This window comes from Nematolebias whitei, chromosome 5 (genome assembly GCF_014905685.2).
Source record: "Nematolebias whitei isolate Nwh7 chromosome 5, NemWhi1, whole genome shotgun sequence".
NCBI lineage: Eukaryota > Metazoa > Chordata > Actinopteri > Cyprinodontiformes > Rivulidae > Nematolebias > Nematolebias whitei.
Window position 1 is genome coordinate 53,843,614 of NC_056502.1, and position 25,913 is coordinate 53,869,526.

Consider the following 25,913-nt stretch of genomic DNA (forward strand, 5'->3'; position numbering starts at 1 on the left):
CTTATTTAATAAGACTTTTAGTATTTGAATTTCTTTATTTTTTATGTTGTTATCTATTTTAATTGATTTGGTGTATTTTTGTGTGAGGGGAGTGGTGGAACAGAGGTTAGAGAAGGTGGGCCTGTGATCGGAAGATTGCCGGTTCAAGCCCCGGTACCGTCAACATCAAAAATGTGGGTGGGGTAGGTGAAGCACCCACACCTGCTCCCACCCTTATTCGTCCCACTCTGGGCCCTTGAGCAAGGCCTTTAACCCCCACCATCTGCAGCTCTCTGCTCCACTCAGAGGCTGTGGTAGCTCGGTGGTCTGCGGTTGCATCAGGAAGAACATCTGGTGTAAAAATAACTGCCAAGTCTTCGTGCGACTTAGTTCACTGTGGCGACCCCCAACGCAGGGAGCAGCCAAAAGAAGAAGAATAAAAAAAAGGTATACTTTTGTGTTTATGATGTTTGAATCGATTAATGTGAAGCACTTTGTAACATTTGTTTGAAAGGTGCTATACAAATAAATTATTATTATTATTATAATTATAAATTCTGTTATTAGTGTGGTTTAACTGTTTGGATGACCTGACTTCCTTTCAAGTCATAAGAAAAGCAGCACTTGATACATTTGGTTTATTATTCAGTCAAGTGATGGCATTCAGTGCAGACAACACAAATGTGAAATACAGAATTCACAACTCGGTCTTCACCAACTTGAAGAAGGAACAAAAAAAAAAAACTGCTGCAAGGAAACTGCCATGCACACATTGTGCACAACACAGTGAAGCATGCTCTTGACCAGCTCACCATGTGGAAAATGTTGTGCTGAAGGTCTATGGCTTCTTTTCCACATCTGCCAAATGAAGAAAATCACTCAGAGTTTTGTCACAAACAGGTGTCTCTCCCTTCATCCAGCCATCACTCAGCTATTGCAAACCTGGACTGCATTGGAATCTTACTTCATCAGCCTGGGGGAGGAGTGTCCCAAACAACTTCCAGCTTTCTTAAAGCTTAGTGAGGACTCAACTGAGGAAGATGGAGACATTGTGGAGGTTTAACTTCTCTTCTGCAATAATATCCTCTCTCTCTTTGAGGAAGTTGTAAAGAAGCCGGAGAGTGATGAAACCACTTGTGTTGAGTTATATTCTATTATGGATAACTTCAAGAAAAAGCTCACACAGACACGAGATGACCAGTTCTATGGCTACTTACCTAAAGTGAAGCTGCAGCATCTCTGTCCACATGATGCAGTCATGGCAAGAGCAGATTTCACTGCATTTCTCAACACAGCACTCTCATGTGGAGAAATGGTTGAACTTTTCAGAAGACAGTTGGCTTTTCTCACTGCAACCTCTCTCTCTGCACCATGGCACCTTGACTTTTAGTGACATTGAAAGAGTGAGCACCAAGCTCAATCTCATGCATAAAGTCAACATGGATGAACTTTATGATGAATGCTCCACAGCAAAGCCAATTCTGAAGAGGCTCAAAGAAGATGCTGAAGATGAATAGAAGTCCAAAGCTGTGGCTGCCAGGTGGGTGGTTCTCCTTCAAGAAGATGACCTGCCTATCATGCTGTCTATCATCAGCCACATCTTGAGCATCCCAGCATCCACTGGATATGTGGAAAGGATATTTTCCAGAATGGCCAACAAATGGAGTGACTGCAGGAACAGATGCTCCATGGAGCTCATGAGTGAGCTCCTGATCACTCTCAACTTTGAGAGTTCTGTTCAGAGATTTACAACAGCGCTTTGAAAGACATATGTGCTGCAGTACAGTGCTGCAAGGAGGAACAAGAAGTACACCTGGAAAAATGTAACGGTTTCTGAAGAACCTAACTCTGTTGAGGGAAAGAGTAACAAGTTGCACTTTTTTTCTAATTGAATAAGCAGATGAGTTTACAATTTTTTGTTTGTTTCTTCCTCTGAAAAAATGTCCCCATGGTTCAAAGAGAGTCCCTATAGTTACGCACTTAAAAAGTTAGTTGAAGTTCTCAATTTATTTAGTTTATATTTTAAACATTTATTGTTGCACACTCCACACAGACCGATTTCATTTAAGATTTAATTAATTGCACTTTATAAGAGAATGTGTTCATTATTAATAAAGCATTTCAAGCTTTAAATATGACTACTTGCTTTCTTGATCACCCCTGTACTAAAAACACTGGCACAAAATAAAACATAGCACTGCTGGGTGCACCCACCCCACGTGTCAGGCCCGTTGCAGTCATAGTCCAGCGGAGCCGTGGTGGGCGTCCCTTATTTTAATTTCTGAAAGGTGGCAACCCTACTCGCCTGATCAAAAAAAAAAAAAGAAGAAAATCCACATCCATTCATAATTTGATATTTGTTTTGAAAGTTATCTTTTATCAGCAAGGTTTCATTTGAGTATTTTATTTTTCTTATGTATTCATTTATTTATTTACCCCTCAGAATGAGATTTCCTGCTCAACAAATGCTTTTTTAAATTTTTTTACAAGTTTACCAATTATCACCCCAGGAATTAATATCAAAAGTTATTTCAAACCAGTAGGGCTTGTTCTATTTTTACATTTTCACTCTAAGACTAATTTAGATCAGTTTTTTTTCTTCAACACACCAAATCAGACACCTCTCTGCTCGTCTGGCCTTGGAAGAGCAGTCCACTATTTATTTTCTCGTTCTGCAGCTGTTCTCCCCTCTGCCTAGACAAAATACAGTGGGGTTCCCTAAAGCCTCTGGTAAAATTCAGTGTGCAAACAACGGCTGCCTGGTCGGCAGTCCCTCCGTGTCAAACAACCAAAAACAAATAGGCCTAACTTCACTCGAGACCCCCAGTCTCCCTAAAATAATGAACATGTTGAATCAAAACACGATAGGATCACAAATCCTACAACATCCAATCAACAATATTTAGGATCCCAGATCCTCCAAAAATGATAATAAACATAATCTTACTCCTCCTGCTGTGTTCGTTCGTTCCCTCGTCACTGTCTCAGATCCGTCAGTAAGCAATCTGACCTCAAGCAATTCAAACCAGACGACTTTCAAAAAGGGAGACCTGGTCTCCCCTCGTGCATGATTTCAGCTCTTGAGATGTTGAGGGTGGCTCTCGGAGGACCAAAATGTTAGGATAATTTAATATTATCCTGGTAGCGCATTAAATAAATATGCCACACAGGAGAGGTAGATAGTTTTCTTAATCCCATGTTTAATCTTGCAAGATGGAACAGAGGTTGAAATACAAGCAGGCAAGATGTTTGACGCTTCATCTGCAAGTCTGTTCACCAAGAACCTAAAAGTCTTTTTATAATGTTATCAGACAACTCCTGCAGCCTCTTTGACTTGAGTTTAGAGGTGAAAGGCTCCATGCCTCTGCCTCCACTCTGTCCAGACAAAACACTTGTTAACACACACATGGTAATACGAGTTATAACGTTTGACTTTAGTAGGGGAAAAACATCTGTGATCTTTCACATTTCTATCACTCATTACCTTCAGTGTGTGTCCCATTGGTGTATGAATGTGATCTAAAGCACTGATTAGTCTCTACAGAATCCGATTACTGTAACTTTGTAAAGATGTAGTAGAGTGCTGTATGAGTGGCTAAATGAGAGCACAGGGTGTGTTGTAAAGAGCTTTGAGTATCTAGATTAGATGCTATATACCAGTATGTACAGTCCATTTACCTTTTATGACAAAATGTAATTTGATGTGTATAAAATGGTATTCATTTTGTATGAAATGACAACTGCTGGTTAAAAAGCGGATGTACAATTTGTTACAGGTATAAATTGACCAGCACTTTTAAACACATTGCTCTACCTCAGTGTGATGACTAGACCTTTGGACAGAATGTTAGTGTTTCTGCTGTTGTTTTTAAAAAAGTATGCACTTGTATTTATTATTATTGTTATTATTTTATTATATTTAGTTGCTTTTGTCATCCTTAGTGCACACTGCTTCCTCTGTGGGAAAGATCCAGGTCACCATGTACAAACGGAATAAAGAAAAATGGAAAAGTCTTGGTCAACCTTTGGAGTTCCACAATACGTTTCTATTCAAAAAGGACAGAGGTGAGATTAGGCATCAGGGGTTTGTCAATTTATGTATATCACTGGATAGTACTACATGTGTTCTCTTATATAACATAATATCAAGCTGCATGTTGAAGCTAAAAGATGTCTTAACAATTTCTGCATTGCATTTTATATTTGCATTTCAATTTCATTGACAAACTGGAGTTTATTGGTTTCAGTTAAACCAAGCTGCATCCCCACTGGTTACCAAATAATCCTGCTCTTATGTTTTTCTTACAGCTCTCTATTATCGGGATTGTACACTAGTTTCTAAAACTGAGGTGAATCATAACACCCAACTTTTTAGACTGCAATGTCCACAAGGGACTGTCATTCATGTGCCTATTGGAAAACACGTCTACCTCAAAGCCCTCATTCAAGGTAAAAACTTGGCTCTCAAATAGTGAATGTTCTTTGTTTAGATGAACTTGTACATGGAAGCAACAAGTACCACTTTAGAACACACCAAATTCTGCAAGTGTTACTTGGCGCTAAGACAGACAATAAAAACCAGTAGTGCGAGCTTGTAATACTGGTTTTCCGAACAGTGTGGCCTGTTTCTGACATAAACAAGTAAACTGACATGCGTAGGGCTATGAAGAGAAAACTTTAGCTGTGCTGGCCACATTGAATTGAAAGTCTGTTTTTTGTTTTCTTTGAGCATTGCTAAATCACTATGGCAACAGAGGGTGATTGTTGCCCTTGCAGACATTGGAGACACACATATATATACACATATATATATATATACACACACACACACACGCACACACACACACACCCCGTACTTTCCGGTCTATAAGCTGCAACTTTTTTCACAGGCTTTGAACCTCATGACGTTATGCACTGCCTGGCCAAAAAAAAAGTTGCCATCAAAAAAAAGGTCACACACTAATATTTCATCGGACTGCCTTTAGCTTTGATCACATCATGCATTCTCTGTGTCATTGTTTCGATAAGCTTCTGCAATGTCACAAGATTATTTCCATCCAGTGTTGCATTATTTTTTTTACTAAGATCTTGCACTGATGACTAGTCACCAGGCATGATGGTGCATCACTTCACCTGCCTCTCTTCTTACCCTGATGCACCCATCACTCTGGAACAGGGTAAATCTGGACTCATCAGACCACATGACCTTCTTCCATTGCTCCAGAGTCCAATCTTTATGTTCCCTAGCAAAATGAAGCATTTTTTCTAGTTAGCCTCACTGATTAGTGGTTTTCTTAAGGCTACACAGCTGTTCAGTCCCAGTCCCTTGAGTTCCCTTCACATTGTGCATGTGGAAATGTTCTTACTTTCACTATTAAACAAAGCCCTGAGTGCTACTGTTGTTTTTCTTTGATTTGATTTCACCAAACGTTTAAGTGATCACTGATCATTCAGGATTTTTTTCTGGCCACATTTCTTCCTTGAAGACGATGGGTCCCCACTATCCTTCCAGTTTTTAATAATGCGTTGGACAGTTCTTAACCCAGTTTTAGTAGTTTCTGCAATCTCCTTGGATGTTTCCTCTTCTTGATGCATGCCAATGATTTGACCCTTCTCAAACAGACTGACATCTTTTCCACGACCATGCAATGAAATGAGATGCAACTCATTGCACCAGTTGGGGTTAAATAACTTGTTGCAGCTGAAAGACAATCCCCCATGCAGTAATTATCCAATAGAAGCCTTGTACCTATTTGCTTAGTTAAATCCAGGTGGCAACTTTTTTTTTTTTGGCCAGGCAGCGTATAATGCCATCCATAATCATGGCATTATACAATGTTGCAGCTAATTTATGGATTTTATTTATTTATTTTTTTTTTTGACGGGCTAACGAGTTTCCTGCCACCAAAAACATTTGGCTTTGTCACACCTGAGCGCTCACATAGCTGCCCAATACACGTCTCTCTTGGTGGTTGGGTCTAGGGCTGGGTACCTTTAAAAAAAAAATCAGTATTGGTACCGGTGTCGGTATCTTCACTTCGGTGTCGGTTCCTGGACGGTTCTTTTTTCGGTACCAATTTTGTAATTACTATTAATTCTAACAAGAATAAAATTACGTTACACATTACAGTACAAATTGTGAGTTTTATTTTTTAACTTTGGTATTTTTATTCCAAGCAGTTTTCTTGCATTAAAATAAACAAATAGTTTACAGTCAAAAGACCAGTTACAAACCAGTGACACGTCAGTGTCTAATGTTCACTGCTGCACACTGAGGACCTTTTCACTGAACAGTTTTTATTCAGAAACATCAACATGTCTGTTTTCTCTGGACACAAACAAGATGCTCCTGGCTGATGGTGTCTCCAGCAGTAGAACATGTTCACTCTGAGGCTGTAGATGATGATTGTTGCACACACAGATACCTGGTTGTCAGTTTGACATATTGTCCCTCACATTCCACCAGCAGGTCACTGGATTCAATGAGGTATAGTTGATGCAGACTTCTGCACCTCTTTGTCTCTTCCTGAATCTTCTCTGTGGTTCTCTGGGGTTTAGGGCTCTGATCATCTCCCTAATTGACATGAGAACACAAAATCAACAATAACATGGTTGTGTTATTATTGATCATTATCTAGGCTGAGAGATTAAAGCTTAACTGGTCAACAACATCCTTTACAGCTTAACTTACCTCTACCGTGCAGCTCCACTGTAGAAAAAGCAGCAAACTTTTAACAACAGTCTGTGACTGGGTATGTTTACATGGACATAAGTAACCGGATCAAATGGCCGGTCGGAATAAAAGTGTGTCATGTAAACACTCCGTTCGGGTTATTTTTTGTGTATTCGGCGCGATCCGATATAATTTGTGATCAGAACGAAACGGGTGGTTTACGCCGATCCGTAACCCGATCGGTGCGCATGTAAACGCTTGATCTGTTCGTTTTTATCTGATCGTGAAAAACTGACCTTAAAGCGTATGTTTGCCATTTCTGCCTGGCTAATGCTAATAATATTAGCATGTCAGAGAAGCAAAACTGGTCGGTGAGCGACACAACATTTCTACTAGAAACTTTGAAAGAGCTCAAAATGACCTGTATCACCTGTAGCTCAGTCAGGGAGCGCAGTAACGTCTCCAACATCATTAAAACCTGTCGCGGGTCCATTTTGGGTGCTCAGATTTGTTTACGTTCACCCGGAAGTAGAACTTCTTCTTCGGTGTTTTTTTTTAAGGAGAGTTTACCACTCTGCGCATGTCAGTACTGCTGTTCAGAACAAAGCCCGCTGCATGCAAATGCTCGTCATGAACAGATTGTGCCCATGTAAACAACACATTTGAATTATTCAAACAGAACACATTTCAATCCGGTCAAAGAATTCTGCGCATGTAAACATAGCTACTGTCCTGTGGCACCCCCACCTCGCTTTTCTGTCTGTCCTCACATCTGGGTCAGAACCTCCTGTGAGGAGAACATTAACATAAACAGTGAACATTAGGTGAACTGTTTAACCTGCTGACTGGATGGATGAGCACATTTTTACAAGCTAAGCTTCTTCTGTTACTGTCAATCTTTAGTTAGATTCTGAGTTTAGCTAGCTACGTGGATAAAATAAATTTACACACTAATATCTTAAAGTTAGCGTTATTTCACCGCGATGTACGCGTTAAGCTGCAGTAACAATAACAAACGTAAACCCACCAGTTGAAACACAGACACAGAGCTGTCCTCGGGAGTTCTTTGATGAAGACGAGTCCGGTCGTGGAATGTTGATTCAGTTTAACACACACACAGACTGACTAACGCTGAGAGGAGGAGGGAGGCTGCTGTTCGTCTCTCTTCTTGCAGAGAAACACAGAGCAACTTTCTGCTCATGTGTTGTCAGAGCCGTTCGACAACACGCGCTGCACACGTGAACCCCATCTGTGGGCGTCACCAGCACCATAGACATACATTATACATAGAATAGGTGCAGCAGCTCTATACAGCTCTGGGTGTAAACACGTAGTCTGTTTGTCACATGTCTGGTGTTTTACCTGCCTGCATGCTGAAACCACGTGACACCTTACAGGGCCTTGAGATCCTGTGATCAAGGCCTGCTGACTGTCCCCCAGACAAAATTGAAAACTAAAGGAGATAGAGCCTTTTCTTCCATGGCTCCAAGACTTTGGAACTCTCTTCCTCAAACTCTCCGATCACTGGACTCGGTAATTTCTTTTAAAAGTCAGCTAAAAACTTATCTTTTTAAATCTGCTTTTGCCTGAATTTGTTTTTTGCTTTTGTTTATCTGATTTGTTAAAGCGTTTTGTGATTTTTATCTTGAGAAGCGCTATATAAATAAAGTTTTACTTACTTACTTACTTACAGCCAATACCGAAACTTGACACTGAAAAAAACAGTGACGTTTCAATCCATACATCGACCGGTGCAGTTCGGTCGTTGCCATTTAAGAACCTCGGTTCGGTACTCAGCCCTAGTTGGGTCCTCGTGACACATGCAGACAGAGTAAACCCCATAGGTCTTCATAACAACTACCTCCCTCACGCATGGTTACTCTACAGAATGGCCTAACACAAACTAACACATAATGAACACATAAGCTAGGAAAACAAGAACAAACTAATCACTAAAAGAACAATGCTAAACAGCTAACCAAAATGATTAACAATGAACATACAGTTTACCTATAATCCCTCCCTGAGGCCATGTGACCAGCAAGGATTCAAGGTTTTTAATTGTGTACACAGGGTCCCAGTTACATCCAACAAAAGTATTAAAATATAAAAGAAAAACAGTAATAAGATCTAAGAAATTAACTAAGAAAAACTTAAAACATAGTACAAACCGGATTCCAAAAAAGTTGGGACACTAAACAAATTGTGAATAAAAACTGAATGCAATGATGTGGAGATGGCAAATGTCAATATTTTATTCGTAATATAACATAGATGACAGATCAAAAGTTTAATCTGAGTTAATGTAACATTTTAAAGGAAAAATTTGTTGATTCAAAATTTCACAGTGTCAACAAATCCCAAAAAAGTTGGGACAAGTAGCAATAAGTGGCTGGAAAAAGGAAATTGAGCATATAATGAACAGCTGGAAGACCAATTAACACTAATTAGGTCAATTGACAACATGATTGGGTATAAAAAGAGCTTCTCAGAGTGTCAGTGTCTCTCAGAAGCCAAGATGGTAAGAGGATCACCGATTCCACCATTGTTGTGCAGAAAGATAGTGCACCAATACCAGAATGGTGTTACCCAGCGTAAAATAGCAAAGACTTTTAAGTTATCATCATCAACCGTGCATAACATCATCAAAAGATTCAGAGAATCTGGAACAATCGCTGTGCGTAAGGGTCAAGGCCGTAAAACTCTAGTGGATGCTCGTGATCTCCGGGCCCTTAAATGTCACTGCACCTCAAACAGGAATGCCACTGTCAAGGAAATAACAGAATGGGCTCAGGAATACTTCCAGAAAGAATAGTCAGTGAACACAATCCACCGTGCCATCCGCCGTTGCCAGCTGAAACTCTACAGTGCAAAGAGGAAGCCATTTCTAAGCAAGCTCCACAAGCTCAGATGTTTGCATTGGGCCAGGGGTCATTTAAAATGGAGTGTGGCAAAATGGAAGACTGTTCTGTGGTCAGTTGAGTCACGATTTGAAGTTCTTCATGGAACACTGGGATGCCATGTCATCCGGACCAGAGAGGACAAGGATAGCCCAAGTTGTTATCAACGCTTCGTTCAGAAGCCTGCATCACTGATGGTATGGGGTTGCATGAGCGCTTGTGGCGTGGGCAGCTTGCATGTCTGGAAAGGAACCATTAATGCAGAGAACTATGTTCAGGTTCTAGAACAACATATGCTCCCATCTAGACGTCATCTCTTTCAGGGAAGACCCTGCATTTTTCAACACGATAATGCCAGACCACATTCTGCAGCAATCACAACATCATGGCTACGTAGGAGAAGGTTCCGGATACTGAAATGGCCAGCCTGCAGTCCAGATCTTTCACCTATAGAGAACATTTGTCGCATCATAAAGAGGAAGGTGCGACAAAGAAGGCCCAAGACGATTGAACAGTTAGAGGCCTGTATTAGACATGAATGGGAGAGCATTCCTATTTCTAAACTTGAGAAACTGGTCTCCTCTGTCCCCAGACGTCTGTTGAGTGTTGGAAGAAGAAGGGGGGATGCCACACAGTGGTAAAAATGGACTTGTCCCAACTTTTTTGGGATTTGTTGACGCCATGAAATTTGGAAACAACAGATTTTTCCCTTAAAATGATACATTCTCTCAGTTTAAACTTTTGATCTGTGATTTGTGTTCTATTCTGAATAAAATATTAGATGTTGGCACCTCCACATCATTGCATTCAGTTGTATTCACAATTTGTTTAGTGTCCCAACTTTTTTGGAATCCGGTTTGTACAATACATAAAAATAATACACCGAAGAGCAGCGTAAACATGAGTCTGTATGAGCAGATGAGTATGAATGAGCACAGCAACATGAAACAGATCAGTAGCAACATGTGATTTTTTTTCACAGTGATTATTCTGGTTATAGATTCATGAGTCTAACAGCTTCAGGGTAGAAGCTGTTCCTCAGTCTAGTGGTTCTACACTTAATGTTCCTTAACCTCCTTCCTGAGGAGAGCAGGGCAAAAAGTGTGTGTGCTGGGTGAGTGGGGTCCTTCGTGATGCAGGTGGCCCTCTTCCTGCATCTAGAGGTGTAGATGTCTGTGATGGTGGGGAGGCTGATTCCGACAGATTTCTGTGCAGCGTTCACCACTCTCTGCAAAGCTTTTCTTTCTGCAGCTGTGCAGCCTCCATGCCACACATTGATGCTGGAGCACAGGATGCTCTCCACTGCACACCTGTAGAAGGAGGTGAGGACTGAGCTTCCCAGACCAGCTCGTCTCAGCCATCTGAGGAAGTAGAGTCTCTGATGAGCTTTCTTGATCAGGCTGGAAGTGTTGTTGCTCCAGCTGAGGTTGTCATTCAGGTGTACACCCAAGTACTTGTAGCTGGAGACCAGTTCCACAGTAGATCCTCCTGTGTTGGTGGGGGGGTGGAGGTGGGGGGGCGATAGGTGTGTTTGTTCCTTCTGAAGTTCACAACCATCTCCTTCATCTTCACATTTATGTGAAGGTTGTTCTTCTTGCACCAGCTCTCCAGGCGTTCCACCTCCTGCCTATAGCTGGACTCATTATTGTTTGTGATGCATTCCACCACCGCTGTATCATCTGCAAACTTTACAATATGACAGCCTGGATGGGTAGCTGCACAGTCATTGTGAACAGGAGAGGGCTCAGCACACAGCCCTGTGGGGAGCCCGTTCTGAAGGTTACGGAGAAGGACGAGAAGTTGTGGATCCTCATGGACTGCAGTCTGTTTAAGAAGTCTAGGACCCAGTTGCAAGTGGAGGGGCTTAGTCCTAGTGTGAGTAGTCTGTCCATCAGGTTTTGGGGATCATTGTTGAAGGCAGACGTGAAGTCCACAAAGAGCATATGGATGTAGGAGTCTTTCTGCTTCAGGTTGTTGAGAGCAGTGTGGACCACAGAGGGGATGGCATCGTCTGTAGATCGATTCTTGCGATATGCATACTGATGAGGGTCCTCGTTGATGTTGATGGTTGTTTTGATGTGAGTCATGACCAGTTTTTCGAAGCATTTAGCAACTATCGGGGTGAGGGCTACTGGTCGATAGTGTAGATGAACAGATGCTTAGATATATTCATCAATTAAAACGGGTTCACTCATCTTTCTGGACTGTGTGATGTACGTGCGTTGAATTTAACAGAAATGTGGACGTGAGACGTTAATTATCTTTGACTCACCAAGCGAGTGGGTCATTTATTAACAGAATCAAGTTTAACACATCACACATTTACATTAATTTGGCAGAATATGAAAACAACAACATAATTAATCAGCTTTACAACCAGGAAACCATACGGCCATGGTTTTCCGTTGCTTCACCACAGACATTAATGAAAACATCTGGATTAATTTTCTAGCAGAAAGGAGAGTTTAAAGATGGAAAATTGAGATTTATCTTACAGAGAGATGTGTGAGGGAATTTGTCTGTGTTAACCAGAACGTACACGCTCCTTCGGAAATCAGCTTGTCCCACAGTACACTTTTGGTGAAGGTCGACTTTTACCTTTTCTGAAGATAGATCAGTTCCCGGCGTGGAGTCTCACGTCCAACCACTGTTCAGCGTCTCAGTGAGAACAGCCAAATACCTCGAGAGCCGTGCGAGGTTATCCAAACAGAAGTTATAACTCCCAAACTCTCTGCATTCTACTGCTCTCTTCTCTAGAACTCTGGGAAGTGCCACATTTAAAATGGGCTCTACTTCCGGTTCGTTTGAGAGCCTCTGATTGGTCGATGGACCCCAACAGAGGTGTGGTTTGTGATGTAAGGTGTTATGGAAAGTCAAGGATAGAGATTAAGATTGTTTAAGAACAGACAGAAAGATTGTTGGAGAAAACCAGTCTTAGTGGCGTCTCTACTCAGTATCTTGCTGTAAAAGTTAAACATGACATTTCTTTTCAGTAAACTTTCTAGTTGACCGAAGCTTGAACTTTAACACACTTACAACTTTGCTCATTGAAGACAGAAAAATCAAGAAATGCATATTAACCTGATTTCTTCTTTGAATGAGGATTAAGGATCATTATTTACTGTTTCACAGTTAATAAAAATGAGTAGTTCACTTCAACATGTAAACATTGTTTGAACTAACATAATTTGATTATCAACATTTGTAAAATGGTAATGATAATAAAAAGAGAGTGTTCTTTCACTTGATTTTCAAGAAAGAAAGTCTCAGGATGGGGAACCTGTATTTCTGGATTCAAATCAATGAAATGACAGTTTCTGTCCCACAAGGTTTTTAAGGTCAAGGGTTTTGACCTTAGGCTTAGTTTTGACATCAGGTTAAGTTCACTACAGTCCCCCCTTTGGAAATCATCACCTGTCCATGGGGATGAATTCCAAACATGAACTTACGCCTTCGATTGTCCTTGAAGCTTGATGTAATCCAGCAAAGAAACAAGAGTCAAGAGTAATCCAGCAAGGAGAACAAAAGTCAAAAGTAATCCAGCAAGGACAACAAAGTCAAAGGTAAATCCACAATGTTCTTGGTAATTCCATTGTGTTGATTATAATTCCATAACGTCTCGGTAATTCCATTGTAGCAATGCTTTAACCCCTTGGAAACAGAGTCTGTAATCCATTGGAAAAAGTCATATAATCCACAACGGTAAATCCACAACGATTGGAAGTGTTGATTAATCAGCATACAGAGGGGCACCCTTGGATTGAACTGAAGATGCGGCCACTGGATGAAGAGTGGAGACCAACGTCAGGTTTGCAGGTCGCCTCCAGCGAAGGTCGTCTCTGGGCGACGTCCAGTCGGTGCCGTTCTGGTTCAATGTGTCATGCAATTATGTGGTTTAAGGTGGGCTTATGAAGGGGATTTTACATAAGGCCTTAAACTATATGCACCTGGTGTGTAAGCTATTATGGTTGGGAACAGCTACAACTACCAGTTAAGGGGTGGAACATGCTGAAAAGGGGTAACTACAGGGGTTTATACCTATAGAAAAGGGGCCCAAACTATTTTTCCATTTCTAACTTGGTTTAAGTTAGCTTTACATGGCAAAATATAGTTTGGTTCAATTGTCTGTTGTCTTTTAGACGAACGACTGGAGATTGGGTGTTTGGTTTCCCCATAACTGTTTTGGAAGTCTATGGCGAGACTCATCAACAAGAATTAGCTATCCCCCCGAATAGAATTGTTCGAGTAGGTTCGGCTTACGCGTTGTGAGATCAATGTAGATTATGGTACTTAAGGTAGCAATAATATACATTGACTCCGCAAAGATTACAATTTAACGAATGAACTGCATGTTGGCATGGTTAAAGGCCTCTTAGTCTCTAACTTAACTACACAACAAAATTCATTCTTGCCTGGGGTGTTCAAAAACAATACCAAAAACCAATTAAACGATGTCTCAACATCGACAAAAACAGTGACTAAGCAACCAGTTAACAACGTTTCAACATTGACAAAAGCAGTGATTAAGCAACTAGAAAACGACGTTTCGGTGCGCCACTCACTCTGAATGTCAGATTTGATCATGTTATCGCGTCTGGTAGCATTATCCTAACTGGCGTCACCCCCCTTCGGTCATGGGAGACCGCGAACACGGGTGAGGACGTCGCTCCATGAGCTAAAGTTAGGCTGTCCTTGAGTAGTTTTAACTGTTTGCGCAGCTGAAAGAGGACTTTTAGGTCTGGATCGGAATCTAGTTTGACTTTCGATGGAGTGTATTTGTCTGGGTCAGTCAGATACAGTATCACCGAGTTAATTGCAGGATCATCCAACTTCTGAAGTTGGATGATGTCTGGGTCAGTTGAAAGTGACTTTTCATATTTTAAAAGATCTTGGCGAAGTTTGTCTCTTTCTTCATCAGATGTCAGAGTGTCGGCTTGGGCGACCACCTGTTCAATCTGTGATGAGACTGATGAGGGTTCTTGCTCCTTGGGGAGCTCCAACGAATCATTTTCTGAGTCGTCGGACCTGTCTATGGGTAAGACACCATAGGTTTGTGGTCCTTGGTCGACGTCATTGGTTGAGAAAAGAGCTGTGGCCTGTGATGGTTTCGTGAAACATACTGGCCCAGTGTCTTGACTCGGTACCAGGTTATCTGGGAGTCCTCCCAGAACTGGAATGCCTAGTTCAAAATCATGAAAGTCAGGTTCTGAGTTTTCAGTTTGCGATGACTCATCATCGTTTGTGTGTGAGTTTACCCCCCCTTCGTCCGATGAGGGGTTCTTGGAGGCAATAACAGCAATGTCTTGGTGTGTTTCACCGACATCTGTAATGTTGTCATTCGCGCCTTCAGAGTTAGTAGCGATCGCATCACTACATAGTGCTCCTGGTCGGGTTCCCATTTCAGCGTGTATCAAAGTGTCTAAAAACCTTTGTATTTCCTCTGTCTCTTCCGAGCTCAGAGGTGTAGGGCTTTACTCCTGGGACCTCTGTGATTTTATCGCCTCGGTTCGTTTCGTCCGAGGTGGGGGAGGGTTAGGTACGTCTTTTGGGGGTTCCTCTTCGGATTTCCCCTGATAATATGGGTCCTCTTGGATCCCATATCTTTGCGTCCTACGCATGCCCCATATACGATAAGCACGTTCATCCTCTGAAAGAGGAGCCTTTTTGTCCCAGCGTGCACCTTCATCACGTGGTTTGTTAGTTTGAAAATACTGCCTTTTCTCGCCTGTTTTAGGAGGAGGTGGCGACGAGCACCTTCCTTCCATTTCTAGGGAGTGGGGTTTAACCTTTATACCAGGAAACACCTCTATGGGCGTCTTATCATGAGAGCATACCTCAAACACATTCACAGCACACTGTTGCAGGTTTGGTGGAGGAGACCTGTTCAGGTCTGTTCCTACCACTTTAGGTGAGGGTGGATTACGAGCAGGAGGTCTGTAAAAGATTTTTGGAGGTTTTGGTGGATTATCCCGACACTGTTCAAGGTCTTTTTTGGATTCCAGACCACCTTGCCCCTCGTCATTACTTTTATCTGTTGCTGCTCTTAGCTTCTCCTCACATGCTTTTAAGCGTTCCTGTGATGTATGATAATCACTTTCTAAACGCATATATAGCCCCAGTAATGCTTTTTTATCAATTCTGAGTTCTTCCAGATCTTTTTTAAGCACATCTATTTCACCTTTGCAGCGGGAAACTTGTGACATTTTCTCGTCGTGATCCCGTCTTAATGCAAAGTATTCACTGGACAACAGCTCTTTAGCATCCCTGGCTTCAGATAGTGATGCATTAAGTAACTGTATTTTGCTATTCAGCGAATCAATTTCTGCATTTGCATTTTGCTGTGATTGAAACATCTGTTCAGAATGTTTTTTTGTGAGGACTTCGTGTTCACTTTTAAATTGAAGGAAGTGTTCTTCAATTTTCTGAACCACCTCTTTTTCACTGTCTAACCTTATTGCAAGGTAATCAGCTTTCTCAACAACCGTATAGAATGATTCTTTCAGCAAAATTGCAATTTTAGCCAGCTTTTCATAGTTTGACATTGAAATTTTTGTAGAGGTCACACTCTCTGCAACCTCCTTCAGATTGTCCACTAACTCTTTTGGGTTCATGCTGTCCGCCTGTTCCTGTCTATATGGATGTAAGGGTGCTGTCAGCAGCTTCAACGCATATTCTAAACAGCCCTTCATCCCATAAGGATCAAAGTCTTTTTCTAACACACCTGTCATGTTTTTCACTGTGTAGCACTTTATCTGTTTAAAACAGTTGCAAGCTTCAGATATTTTACAGGTAAATATTTGTATTCAAGTTGTCATTGAGTTTTCACACTATTTTAGCTTTGGGTTTACACAAAGGTACTGTTATAAGTCAACTTATTCAAATGTGGGTACCTATAGGTTTTACCCCAATTCATGAATATTCTTATGTAAATGCTTCTCTGGCAGTGTTACTTTTTTATGTGCTTATTTCTTAACAGATACTAGATTACCAAGCTCTCTTAATGTATTTTACTCTAAAGCACTGAATTTTTATAAACCTGCAATTTTCTAAAAAGTCTCACAGCAACATCAGTTTAAAGACACTTTTTAAACCGTTCTGTTCCAGAAATTTGCTATTTAACAGTTACTCATAGAACCAAGTGGTGAAAAGAAAAAGAAAAATTGATGATGTGTCAGGATTAATCAGTCTTTCTTCAGAAAAACTGTTATTACGCCTGTCCTCCTGTCTTATCCTCTATTTAAAATTAAATAGGAAGATGTATTTGTTTAGGTGGTAAATAAAATCAGAAAAGTCTCTTTTTCCTGATATATTTACTCTTATTTAGTGATTTTGCAATTAAACGTGTATTATCTTTCAAGCAAATGAGTAAACTTTATCAACTCTGTGAATATCTGTTTCTGTTCACCGTTTTTTAAAAAAGTTTCTAACTTTTATTTTGTACCTTTTTATAAGGAATTACCAGTGAATAAAGTTTTTTGGTAAATGCCTTTCCGCATAAATACCTCAATTACTTTTTAAATGCAAGATAACAGTGATTATTCAGCTTTGAGGAATGTTTATTAACTCAAAAATGCCTTACAGAAATAAAAAACGTTTAATTTCACTCAAAATACCTAAAACTGAAGTGAAACTGTGATCTCAAGTTTCCCAGGAGGGGGCAGTGTTTAGCTTTCTACCAGCAGGAGTCTATGACGACTTCCTGTGACGTTCGGTTGACATCCTGTTTTTAGCCGCTTAGCTTAAAGTTAGCTTCGGCTAAACTCGGTTAAAATCAACATTTCTGAACGGTTGAAGCGTAAACGTGGCGTTTTCTCAACAAGCACGACTTCTTAGCATGAACATGAGTTTTCTGGGACATGTGGCAAGTTACATTTAGTGATTTTAAGCACAGCAAAGCTCTCGGTTCAACCAAGCTTTACTTCCGACATGGAAGAAGTGACGTGACACGTCACTCATCCGGTCGTTAGCTGTTAGCTTAAAATTAGCTTCGCTAGTGTTGTTCAAAAACATCATTTAATGACAGATTTTAAACTCAAACGTGGCAAAATTTCAACAATTATGCTTCGAAGACACGGAGCAGTGGATCAGAATCAACTTTTAAAGCGTTTTTGAACTTTAAAAAGCAGATTTTATTCCCTATGAAAACGAGTTTTCATTTCCGGGTCACGTGACTGAATCCGCCAATGACAAAGCAGCACGGGGGTGAGAGGAAATGACGTAGGCACGTCATTCACTTCTCAGCGAATCAGAGCGCTCCACAGCAGCTAATTCAACCAATCACGCAGCGTTTTCCCCAGCTAGCATGTTAGATTTATCTGAACAAGTCCGTCAACTTTTCTAGTTCACTACAATAGTCATTCAGACCAGTCACTGTAGAGGTCTTTGGGATTGGGATGATGGTTGTGGAGCAGTCAACCACAGTGAACCAATGAGGTAGTCTCATAGTCACGAGGACCCACCCCCAAGAGAGACATGTATTGATGAGACTACTTGTATAAATAAAGGTTTAAAAAAATGTGACCAATGAAATTACCTAACTGGTCACAGTCGAACCAAACAAACAGGGAGGGGAGAAGAGAACAGGAGGTGGGCTCTAGAGGATAACACAGGAGTGGATTTTCACTCCTGTCCTGTCCCAATCCTGGTAACATGACTCCTGCTCCTGTTTTTTTCTTTTCATTTAATTTTTAGGAAATACATTGAATTTGATTTAATCTTCTACCCATTCCTGCTTAAATTACTTTGTGTTGTGCAGTTTTATTTCAAAAGATATGGCAACAGGAACAGTTGATTTGTGGTAAAATAGAGACATTTATTGTCTTAATCCAAACAAGAACCTTCACTAAATATCATAAAACAAATAATACATGGCCTGTAGTCCATATAATGTTTCTACGGAGGATCAGCTGCTGAGTCTGTTTCTGGCTCTTTTGAAGGTCAGTTCCAGTAAAAACAAAAAATCTAAACCAGTCCATGGGTCACACCATGTCTACTTTAGATGAAAGAACCCAAACACAACAAGTTGCATTTTACTAATTTATTGAACAATTGTTTCCTTTAAACAGTGACATCACTGTCATGTTTTAAATTGTTTAAACAAACAAACAAAAACAAAAAAGTAAAAATAATGTACCAAGCAAGAGAACTCAACAAATAAAAATGTTTAAATTATTCTACATTGGACGACGTCCTCCAGAAGTTCAGTCTGTGTGGTCGAGGTAACGAGCTCGTTTGGGTGAAGCATGATGTCGTGCATCTTCCCAGACTTCAGAGCTTCATTTACAGACTGGACCATTGCAGGTCTGGTGTTCCACCTCATCTCTCCACAGCTGGACCAGTCCAGAGCCTTGTGGAACCTAAAAGTGACAGAAGACGTGCACAAGTCAAAATAGTGTCACAGTGACTACAAGTTACAATCTGTTGACCTTTCTTTTGGAAAAAGATATTTGATCAAAAACACAAGCTTTACAATTGAAATTAAGTCAAGGAAATGTGACATTTGCAAATATAAATAACAGTAGCTCAATTTTTCTTTATTTCACTTATCATATTTTATAATTATTTAATCAGCCTCACCAGGCAGAGATTACAAGATGTTATGTATCTTACCTGCTCTGTTGAAGTGTGTGACAAGGGTCTTTGTGTCCAAAGCTGTTTAACAGTTTGCTTCCAGAGCTAACAGCTTCCTGTGTTAGGTAGAAAAATTAAATTAAATTAAAGACAAACAAAAAGCTTAGTGCTACTTCTTGTGCCATGCTTTATAAAACAGTTATTGAATAAAGAATTTACTTATGTAAACATAGATGTTTTAAAACCTGTTAAAATACACCAGGATGCAGGAAATAGCAGCTACTTTATTAAAAAAGTTATGGGGGAGGACCCACAGACCTCACACCAATATGTCCCCCCTACAATAATTCTAATGCTAATACACACTGTGGTTCAAGCCAGGAGCCATTGTCAACACTGGGGGGCTAAGGCCCCTAAAAAGGGCTTCTAGTATCGCCCCTGGTGTGAAGAAATGAACTGAGAAAAATAAACTCTTGGCCTAAAATTTAACACAACATAATTGTACACATCATATCTTAAATCTAAAACTAAAACAGTTATTATAATGTATATGCAACCAGCCTTTCATATAAAAACTGGAATATTTTTACCGAAGAATGCTTTCACTCTAACAAGTTTGTTGTTGTACTGACATGGTTACAGCCGACAGTAACTATTTACACAATAAAGTGATGGTTATTCATGTTTTCCTCCATTCCAGTATCCAGCAGGACGTCACAATATAAAAATAGGGATATTTTTACCGGAGAATGCGTGCACTTTAATCAGGTAGAGTTCGGATTTTTTTACATTACAAACAGCGACAGATAATTGAGATTTTAACCTAAAAACCCACATAACAAAGCAGAGCATAATTTTTATATTAAAAGGGACAAGGTGGAGAAAAATGAGCTGTTGGAGTCTGTTCATTTACTGACGGTAAAAAAATTCCGACTCCCACCGTAGCTGCAGCTGAGACTAAACGTTTAAAGCAGCATAGCACCAACACAACTCTCATGAAGTTCAGGGTTATTTAGAATAGAATAGAATTCAACTTTATTGTCATTGCACATGTCACAGGTACAAAGCAACAAAATGCAGTTTGCATCTATCCAGAAGTGCTTAGCAAGAAAAATAAATTGGTAGATATATATAGTACAATATACAGTAAGTTGCTTTGAATATGCTATAGGTATGAATATATACAGGTTGTGAGTGTACAGACTATGAACAGGTTATAATATGAAGGGGTATAAACAACTATATAAAAGAAAAAATATATATATTTAAGTATGTGAGGACTTATGAACAGTAGATAGTAGATTATGTATATAGTTTGTACAGTAGTGGGCTAACGGATGGAAGTGCATGTGGTGGTGTTACAATCCATGTGTTGTTGTTGTCGTGTGTATGAGAATACAGACCGTTGTTGTTGTTCAAATGTCAGGAGGCAGAGTTCAGGAGTGTGACAGCTGTGGGGAAGAAGCTGTTCCGGTACCTCGTGGTTTTAGTCCGGAGGCTCCTGTAGCGCCTCCCAGAGGGCAGGAGGGTGAAGAGTCTGTGTGCTGGGTGGCTGGAGTCTTTTATGATTTTCCCAGCCCTTTTCAGACACCGCTTCCTGTAGATGTCCTTTATGGCAGGAAGTGGTGCTCCGGTGATGTGTTGGGCGGCTTTCACCACCCTCTGCAGCACCTTCCGGTCTGAGGCAGAGCAGCTCCCGTACCAGACTGTGATGCAGTTGGTCAGGATGCTCTCAATGGTGCAGTGGTAAAAGTTCACCAGGATGTCTGAGGACAGGTGGTTCTTCCTCAGAGTCCTCAGAAAGAAAAGGCGCTGGTGAGCCTTCTTGATCAGCTTGGAACAGCCGGTCGTCCAGGTGAGATCCTCGGAGATGTGGACACCCAGGAACTTGAAGCTGTTCACACGCTTCACCACCGTCCCCTTGATATAGATGGGTGGATGTGGGCCAGCGTTCCTTCTGAAGTCCACGATGAGCTCCTTAGTCTTCTCCGTGTTGAGCAGCAGGTTGTTGGTCTCATCGTTGTCTTTGATGAGGCCGATCACCGTGGTGTCATCTGCAAACTTAATGATGGTATTGGAACCATCAACAGGTTTGCAGTCATGGGTGAAGAGGGAGTAGAAGAAGGGACTCATCACACAGCCTTGTGGTACACCGGTGTTAATAGTGATGGTAGATGAGCAGTGGTTATCCAGCCGGACATGTTGGGGTCGGTTGGTCAGAAAGTCCAGTAACCAGTTGCACATGAGGGAACTGATGCCCAAGCTTTGTGATGAGTTTTGAGGGGATGACTGTGTTGAATGCTGAACTAAAATCTATGAACAGCATCTGGGCATAGGTGTTTTTGTTATCCAAGTGTGAGAGAACAGAGTGCAGTGCTATGGAGACTGCATCCTCTGTGCTCCTGTTCTGGCGGTATGCAAATTGGTGGGGGTCCAGGGTGGGGGGTGGGGGAGACAGGATTTGAGGTGTACTAGGACCAGCTGCTCAAAATACTTTGTGATGATGGAGGTGAGGGCTAACGGACGGTAGTAGTTGAGTCTTGATGGTTTTGAGTTTTTGGGTATCGGGACGATGGAGGTGGTTTTGAAGCAGGTCGGTACCACAGCATGGGCCACGGACAGGTTGAATATGTCCGTCAGTACTCCTGCCAGCTCCCCAGAACACGCTCTAAGAACACGTCCAGAGATGCCATCAGGACCCGCAGCCTTGTGAACTTTAATCCTGCTCAGCGCTGCTCCTACATCGGTGGGGAAAAGTCAGTGGTTGGTGGTCTGGAGACACATCTGCCTTAGTTGTAGTTGTTGGGTTCCCTCTCTCAAAACGAGCATAGAAATTGATGAGCTCATTGAGGAAGGAGACATCAGAGGAGACGGGGGAGGGGTTGATGGCCCTGTAATCTGTAATGATCTGGAGTCCTTGCCACATACGTCGGGGGTTGGAGTTTGAGAAGTGTTCTTCTATCCTCCCCTTGTAGTGGTGTTTGGCCTTTTTGATGCTCCTCTTCAGCTCAGCCCTGGCTGTACTGTAGGCCTGTGTATCCCCTGACCTGAAGGCAATGTTGCGGGCCTTCAGCAGTAGACGTACATCCCGATTCATCCAAGGCTTCTGGTTGGGGTACATGGTGATCCGTTTCTGGGTGGTGACACTGTCTATAGTGGTGGAGATGTGGTCCAGCACAGATGAGACATACTGTTCCAAGTCTGTGTGAGTGAAAATATTCCAATCAGTGTTTTTAAACCGGTCCTGGAGCACAGTGTCTGTCCCCTCTGGCCACACTTTTATTGTCGTCACAATGGGTTTCACATGTTGGATGAGTGGTGAGTACCGAGGTGTGAGGAAAATGGAGAGATGGTCCGATTGTCCATTGTGGGGGAGGGGTGTTGCTTTGTATACTCCAGCCAGGTTGGAGTAAACATGGTCCAAAGTATTTTCCCCTCTGGTGTGGCAGGAGACATGTTGGTGGAATCTGGGGAGGTCTGTCTTCAAGTTGGAGTGGTTAAAGTCACCAGCAACAATAAAAGCTGCCTCAGGGTGTTTGGTCTGGTGTTTGCTAATGGCTGCATAAAGTTCTTTCATAGCCAGCTTAGCATTAGCATCTGGGGGGGATATACAGTGCAGTGAGTATGATGGAAGTGAGTTCTCTGGGGAGGTAATAAGGTCTGCATTTGACCATTATAAACTCCACATTAGGTGAGCATTGTCTCTCAGTAGTAGCAGAGTCTGTGCACCATCCATCCATTTTCTTTACCCGTTTATTCCATTTTGGGTCACGGGGGTCGCTGGTGCCCATGTCCAGCAATCACTGTGCGAGGGGCGGGGTACACCCTGGACGGGTCGCAAGTCCATCACAGGGCCACATAGAGACAAACGAGACAAACAACCATTCACTCTCTCACTCACACCTAGGGACAATTTAGAGTTACCAATCAGCCTGACATGCATGTTTTTGGGCTGTGGGAGGAAACCGGAGTACCCGGAGAAAACCCACGCATGCACGGAGAGAACATGCAAACTCCACCCAGAAGGCACCTGGACCGGGGTTTGAACCAAGGACCTGCTCGCTGAGAGGCAGCAGCTCTACCAGTTGCGCCACCGTGCTGCCGTCTGTGCACCAAGCTTTGTTAAAATAAATGCACAAACCTCCACCTCTTGTCTTGCCGGAGTCCTCAGTTATCCTGTCGGCTCGGTGTGTGTGGCGTCCTGCTAACTCGATAGCATTGTCCGGGCAGCTGTTGTTTAACCATGCTTCAGTGAAAATCATGACGTTTGAGTTCATAATCCGCCTGATGTTGGTGATGGAGAGCCGTATTTCATCCATTTTGTTTGCCAAAGAACGGACATTGGCGAGGAAAATGCTGGGTAAGGGCAGCCGTTGTGATGTAAGTTTTAGCTTAGCCCGTAGTCCTCCGCGCTTACCACGCCTTTGCTTACATTCTCGACGCCGTCTGCGTACTTCCGCCCGGCCTGGAGGAGAAAGCAGCCTCCGGTGTTCTGGAGATCTCTGAGATGAGTCGGAGATCGGCAACAAAACTATCGGAGTTTTGAGTACAGATGTCCAGAAGCTCCTGTCTGCTGTAGAACAGCAACGCTGAGCAATTCTGGATGAATATTCCAGTCAAAAAGTAGGTAGAAAAACGCTAAATAGCATGTTCTGGAGAGACGCTGAGCCTTGCGTTGTTCACACGCCGCCATCTTGGTCTTTTTTACCTTTTTTTGGTCTTTTATTTGACACTTTCCTGCCCGTTCTGTTAGTTTAATAGACAGACAGTTACTTCTTACCTTGCGTTGCAAACTATTTCAGCCATTTGGTTTCTTTGGAGACTTGGCTGTTCCTCCCACCCTCTCGGTGAAAAGTTATGGTGTTTTGACTTCTGGGCAATGTAGTTCTTTTGACTTGTGTTAAAGTGAAGGCTTACTGAAAGAAAACTACAAAATAGCTGCGCCATTTTTTTGTTTGTTTGTTTCATTTTTGGTTATTGGTCGGTTCCCGCTCCTGTCTGCTCCCGTTAGCTTTCAGTCCGGTCACGTCCCGGTCACGTGAGTTATAATGAGGTTGACTCTGGTCCCGCCGGAATCCGGACGGAATCACGTGACCCGCGGTACTTCCGAAAAAATATCATCCTCTAGTGGGCTCCTCTGCATGCACAGAGCGTGTGAGTCTCATACGCTCACAGAGCAGTATTATTTAACTAAACAATTTTTTGAATGAAAATTGAATTTTTGAGATTTTTTTGTCTGGGTTTAAACAATTACACAGCACCAAAACAGCCTTAAGGGTCTGTAACAACATTCTTCTAGCGAATGACTCTAGTCAGTTTGTGATTCTGGTACTCCTCGACCTTACCGCTGCTTTTGACACTGTTGACCACAGAATCCTTTTATCATCGTCCTCCTCATGCATAAATGTATTATGACGTCATTATGTCTGCTGTTTATTTGCAAGGTCTTTTTTTTTCAACTCTCACGCTGTGCCCCAGCCAGGACATAGTGCGAGATAGTTTTTTTTTTTTTTAACCTCCCCCTCCCCTCGTGTTTTCTTTTTCCTTGCTTTTGTCTGTCTGTCTAAAACAGGTCTCACTTGTAAATGAGTCCCCAAGGCCCAATGTGATTAATCTATATAAATAAAGGTTGAATGAATGAATTGTGGTTAGAACACTGGGTTGGGATTACTTGTGCAGCGTTAAAATGGTTCTGTTCATATCTGAGTGACAGGAGTGTTTGTATTAATGTTTGTAATAGTCTATCTGCTTCTGTGCCTCTCTCCTGCGGGATCCCACAAGACTCCATTCTTGGACCCCTTCTGTTCTCACTGTATTTGCTCCCCTTGGGGTCGGTCCTGAGGTACGCTAATGTAGAAGTTGTCTTGAACTTTTTTGAGTCTATCCTGAGGAAAGATAGTTTTTCGTTTCATTGTTATGCTGATGACTGCCAGTTTTATCTGCCCTTAAAACACAACAGCTCCAGCTCCATTTGCCCTCTGTTAAAATGTCTCAATAATATCATGGTATAGATGGCTTCAAATTTTTTAAATGTTAATGACTGGAAAACTGAAATCATTGTGTTTAGCCGTAGATGTTCCGCTGTTACGGGTCTCTTTAATCTTAAGCAGTCTGTTATGATTCTTGTGATGGTTTGAGACTCAGCCTTTAAGTTCAATAAACTGATTAACTCTGTTTTTCAAAAAAGCTTCTTCCAGTTAAGGCAGATAGCTAAGCTTAAGTCTGTGCTGTCCAGATCTGACCTTGAAAAATTAGTCCATGCATTTTTTACAACCTGGCTGGACTACTGTAATGCACTTTATGTTGCGGTCAGTCAGGCTTCGCTTTCACGTCTACAGCTTGTCCAAAATGCTGCAGCTCAGCTATTGTTAGGAACTCATAGGTTTGAGCATACAGTATTTCACTGGTTTTGTCCTCCCTTCACTGGCTTCCTGTGCGTGTCCAAATTGATTTTAAAATTCTCCTGTTGACATTTAAGTGCATCAACAGCCTTGCACCTGCATACCTCTCTGACCTATTCAACCATATGTTCCTTCTCGGATGCTGGAATCTTCTGACCAGCTGCTTTTGGTTGTACCAAAAACCAGGTTGAAGCTCAGAGGAGATTGGGCTTTTTCAGTCATTGGCCCTAAACTTTGAAACAATCTGCCCATCAACATTAGACAGGCCACTGCAGTCCCTGCTTTTAAATCTGTCCTGAAAACGCACCTGTATTCACTGACCATTAACATATTATGACATTATGATCTGATTTATTATCCTATTGTTTCTTATGTGTTTTTTTTTTTGGG

At 41.7% G+C, this 25,913-nt stretch overlaps 1 protein-coding gene across 1 annotated transcript in view; it reads left to right on the forward strand.

The window, feature by feature from the left end:
* Positions 1–25,913, forward strand: part of LOC119409580 (cytochrome b5 reductase 4) — a gene marked incomplete at its 5' end in the record, with an annotated part of 139,489 nt that overhangs the window by 60,808 nt on the left and 52,768 nt on the right. Inside the window, 2 exon segments of the mRNA XM_037676482.1 lie at positions 3,922–4,044; positions 4,288–4,428. Of these exon segments, the coding sequence (XP_037532410.1) occupies positions 3,922–4,044; positions 4,288–4,428 (264 nt within the window).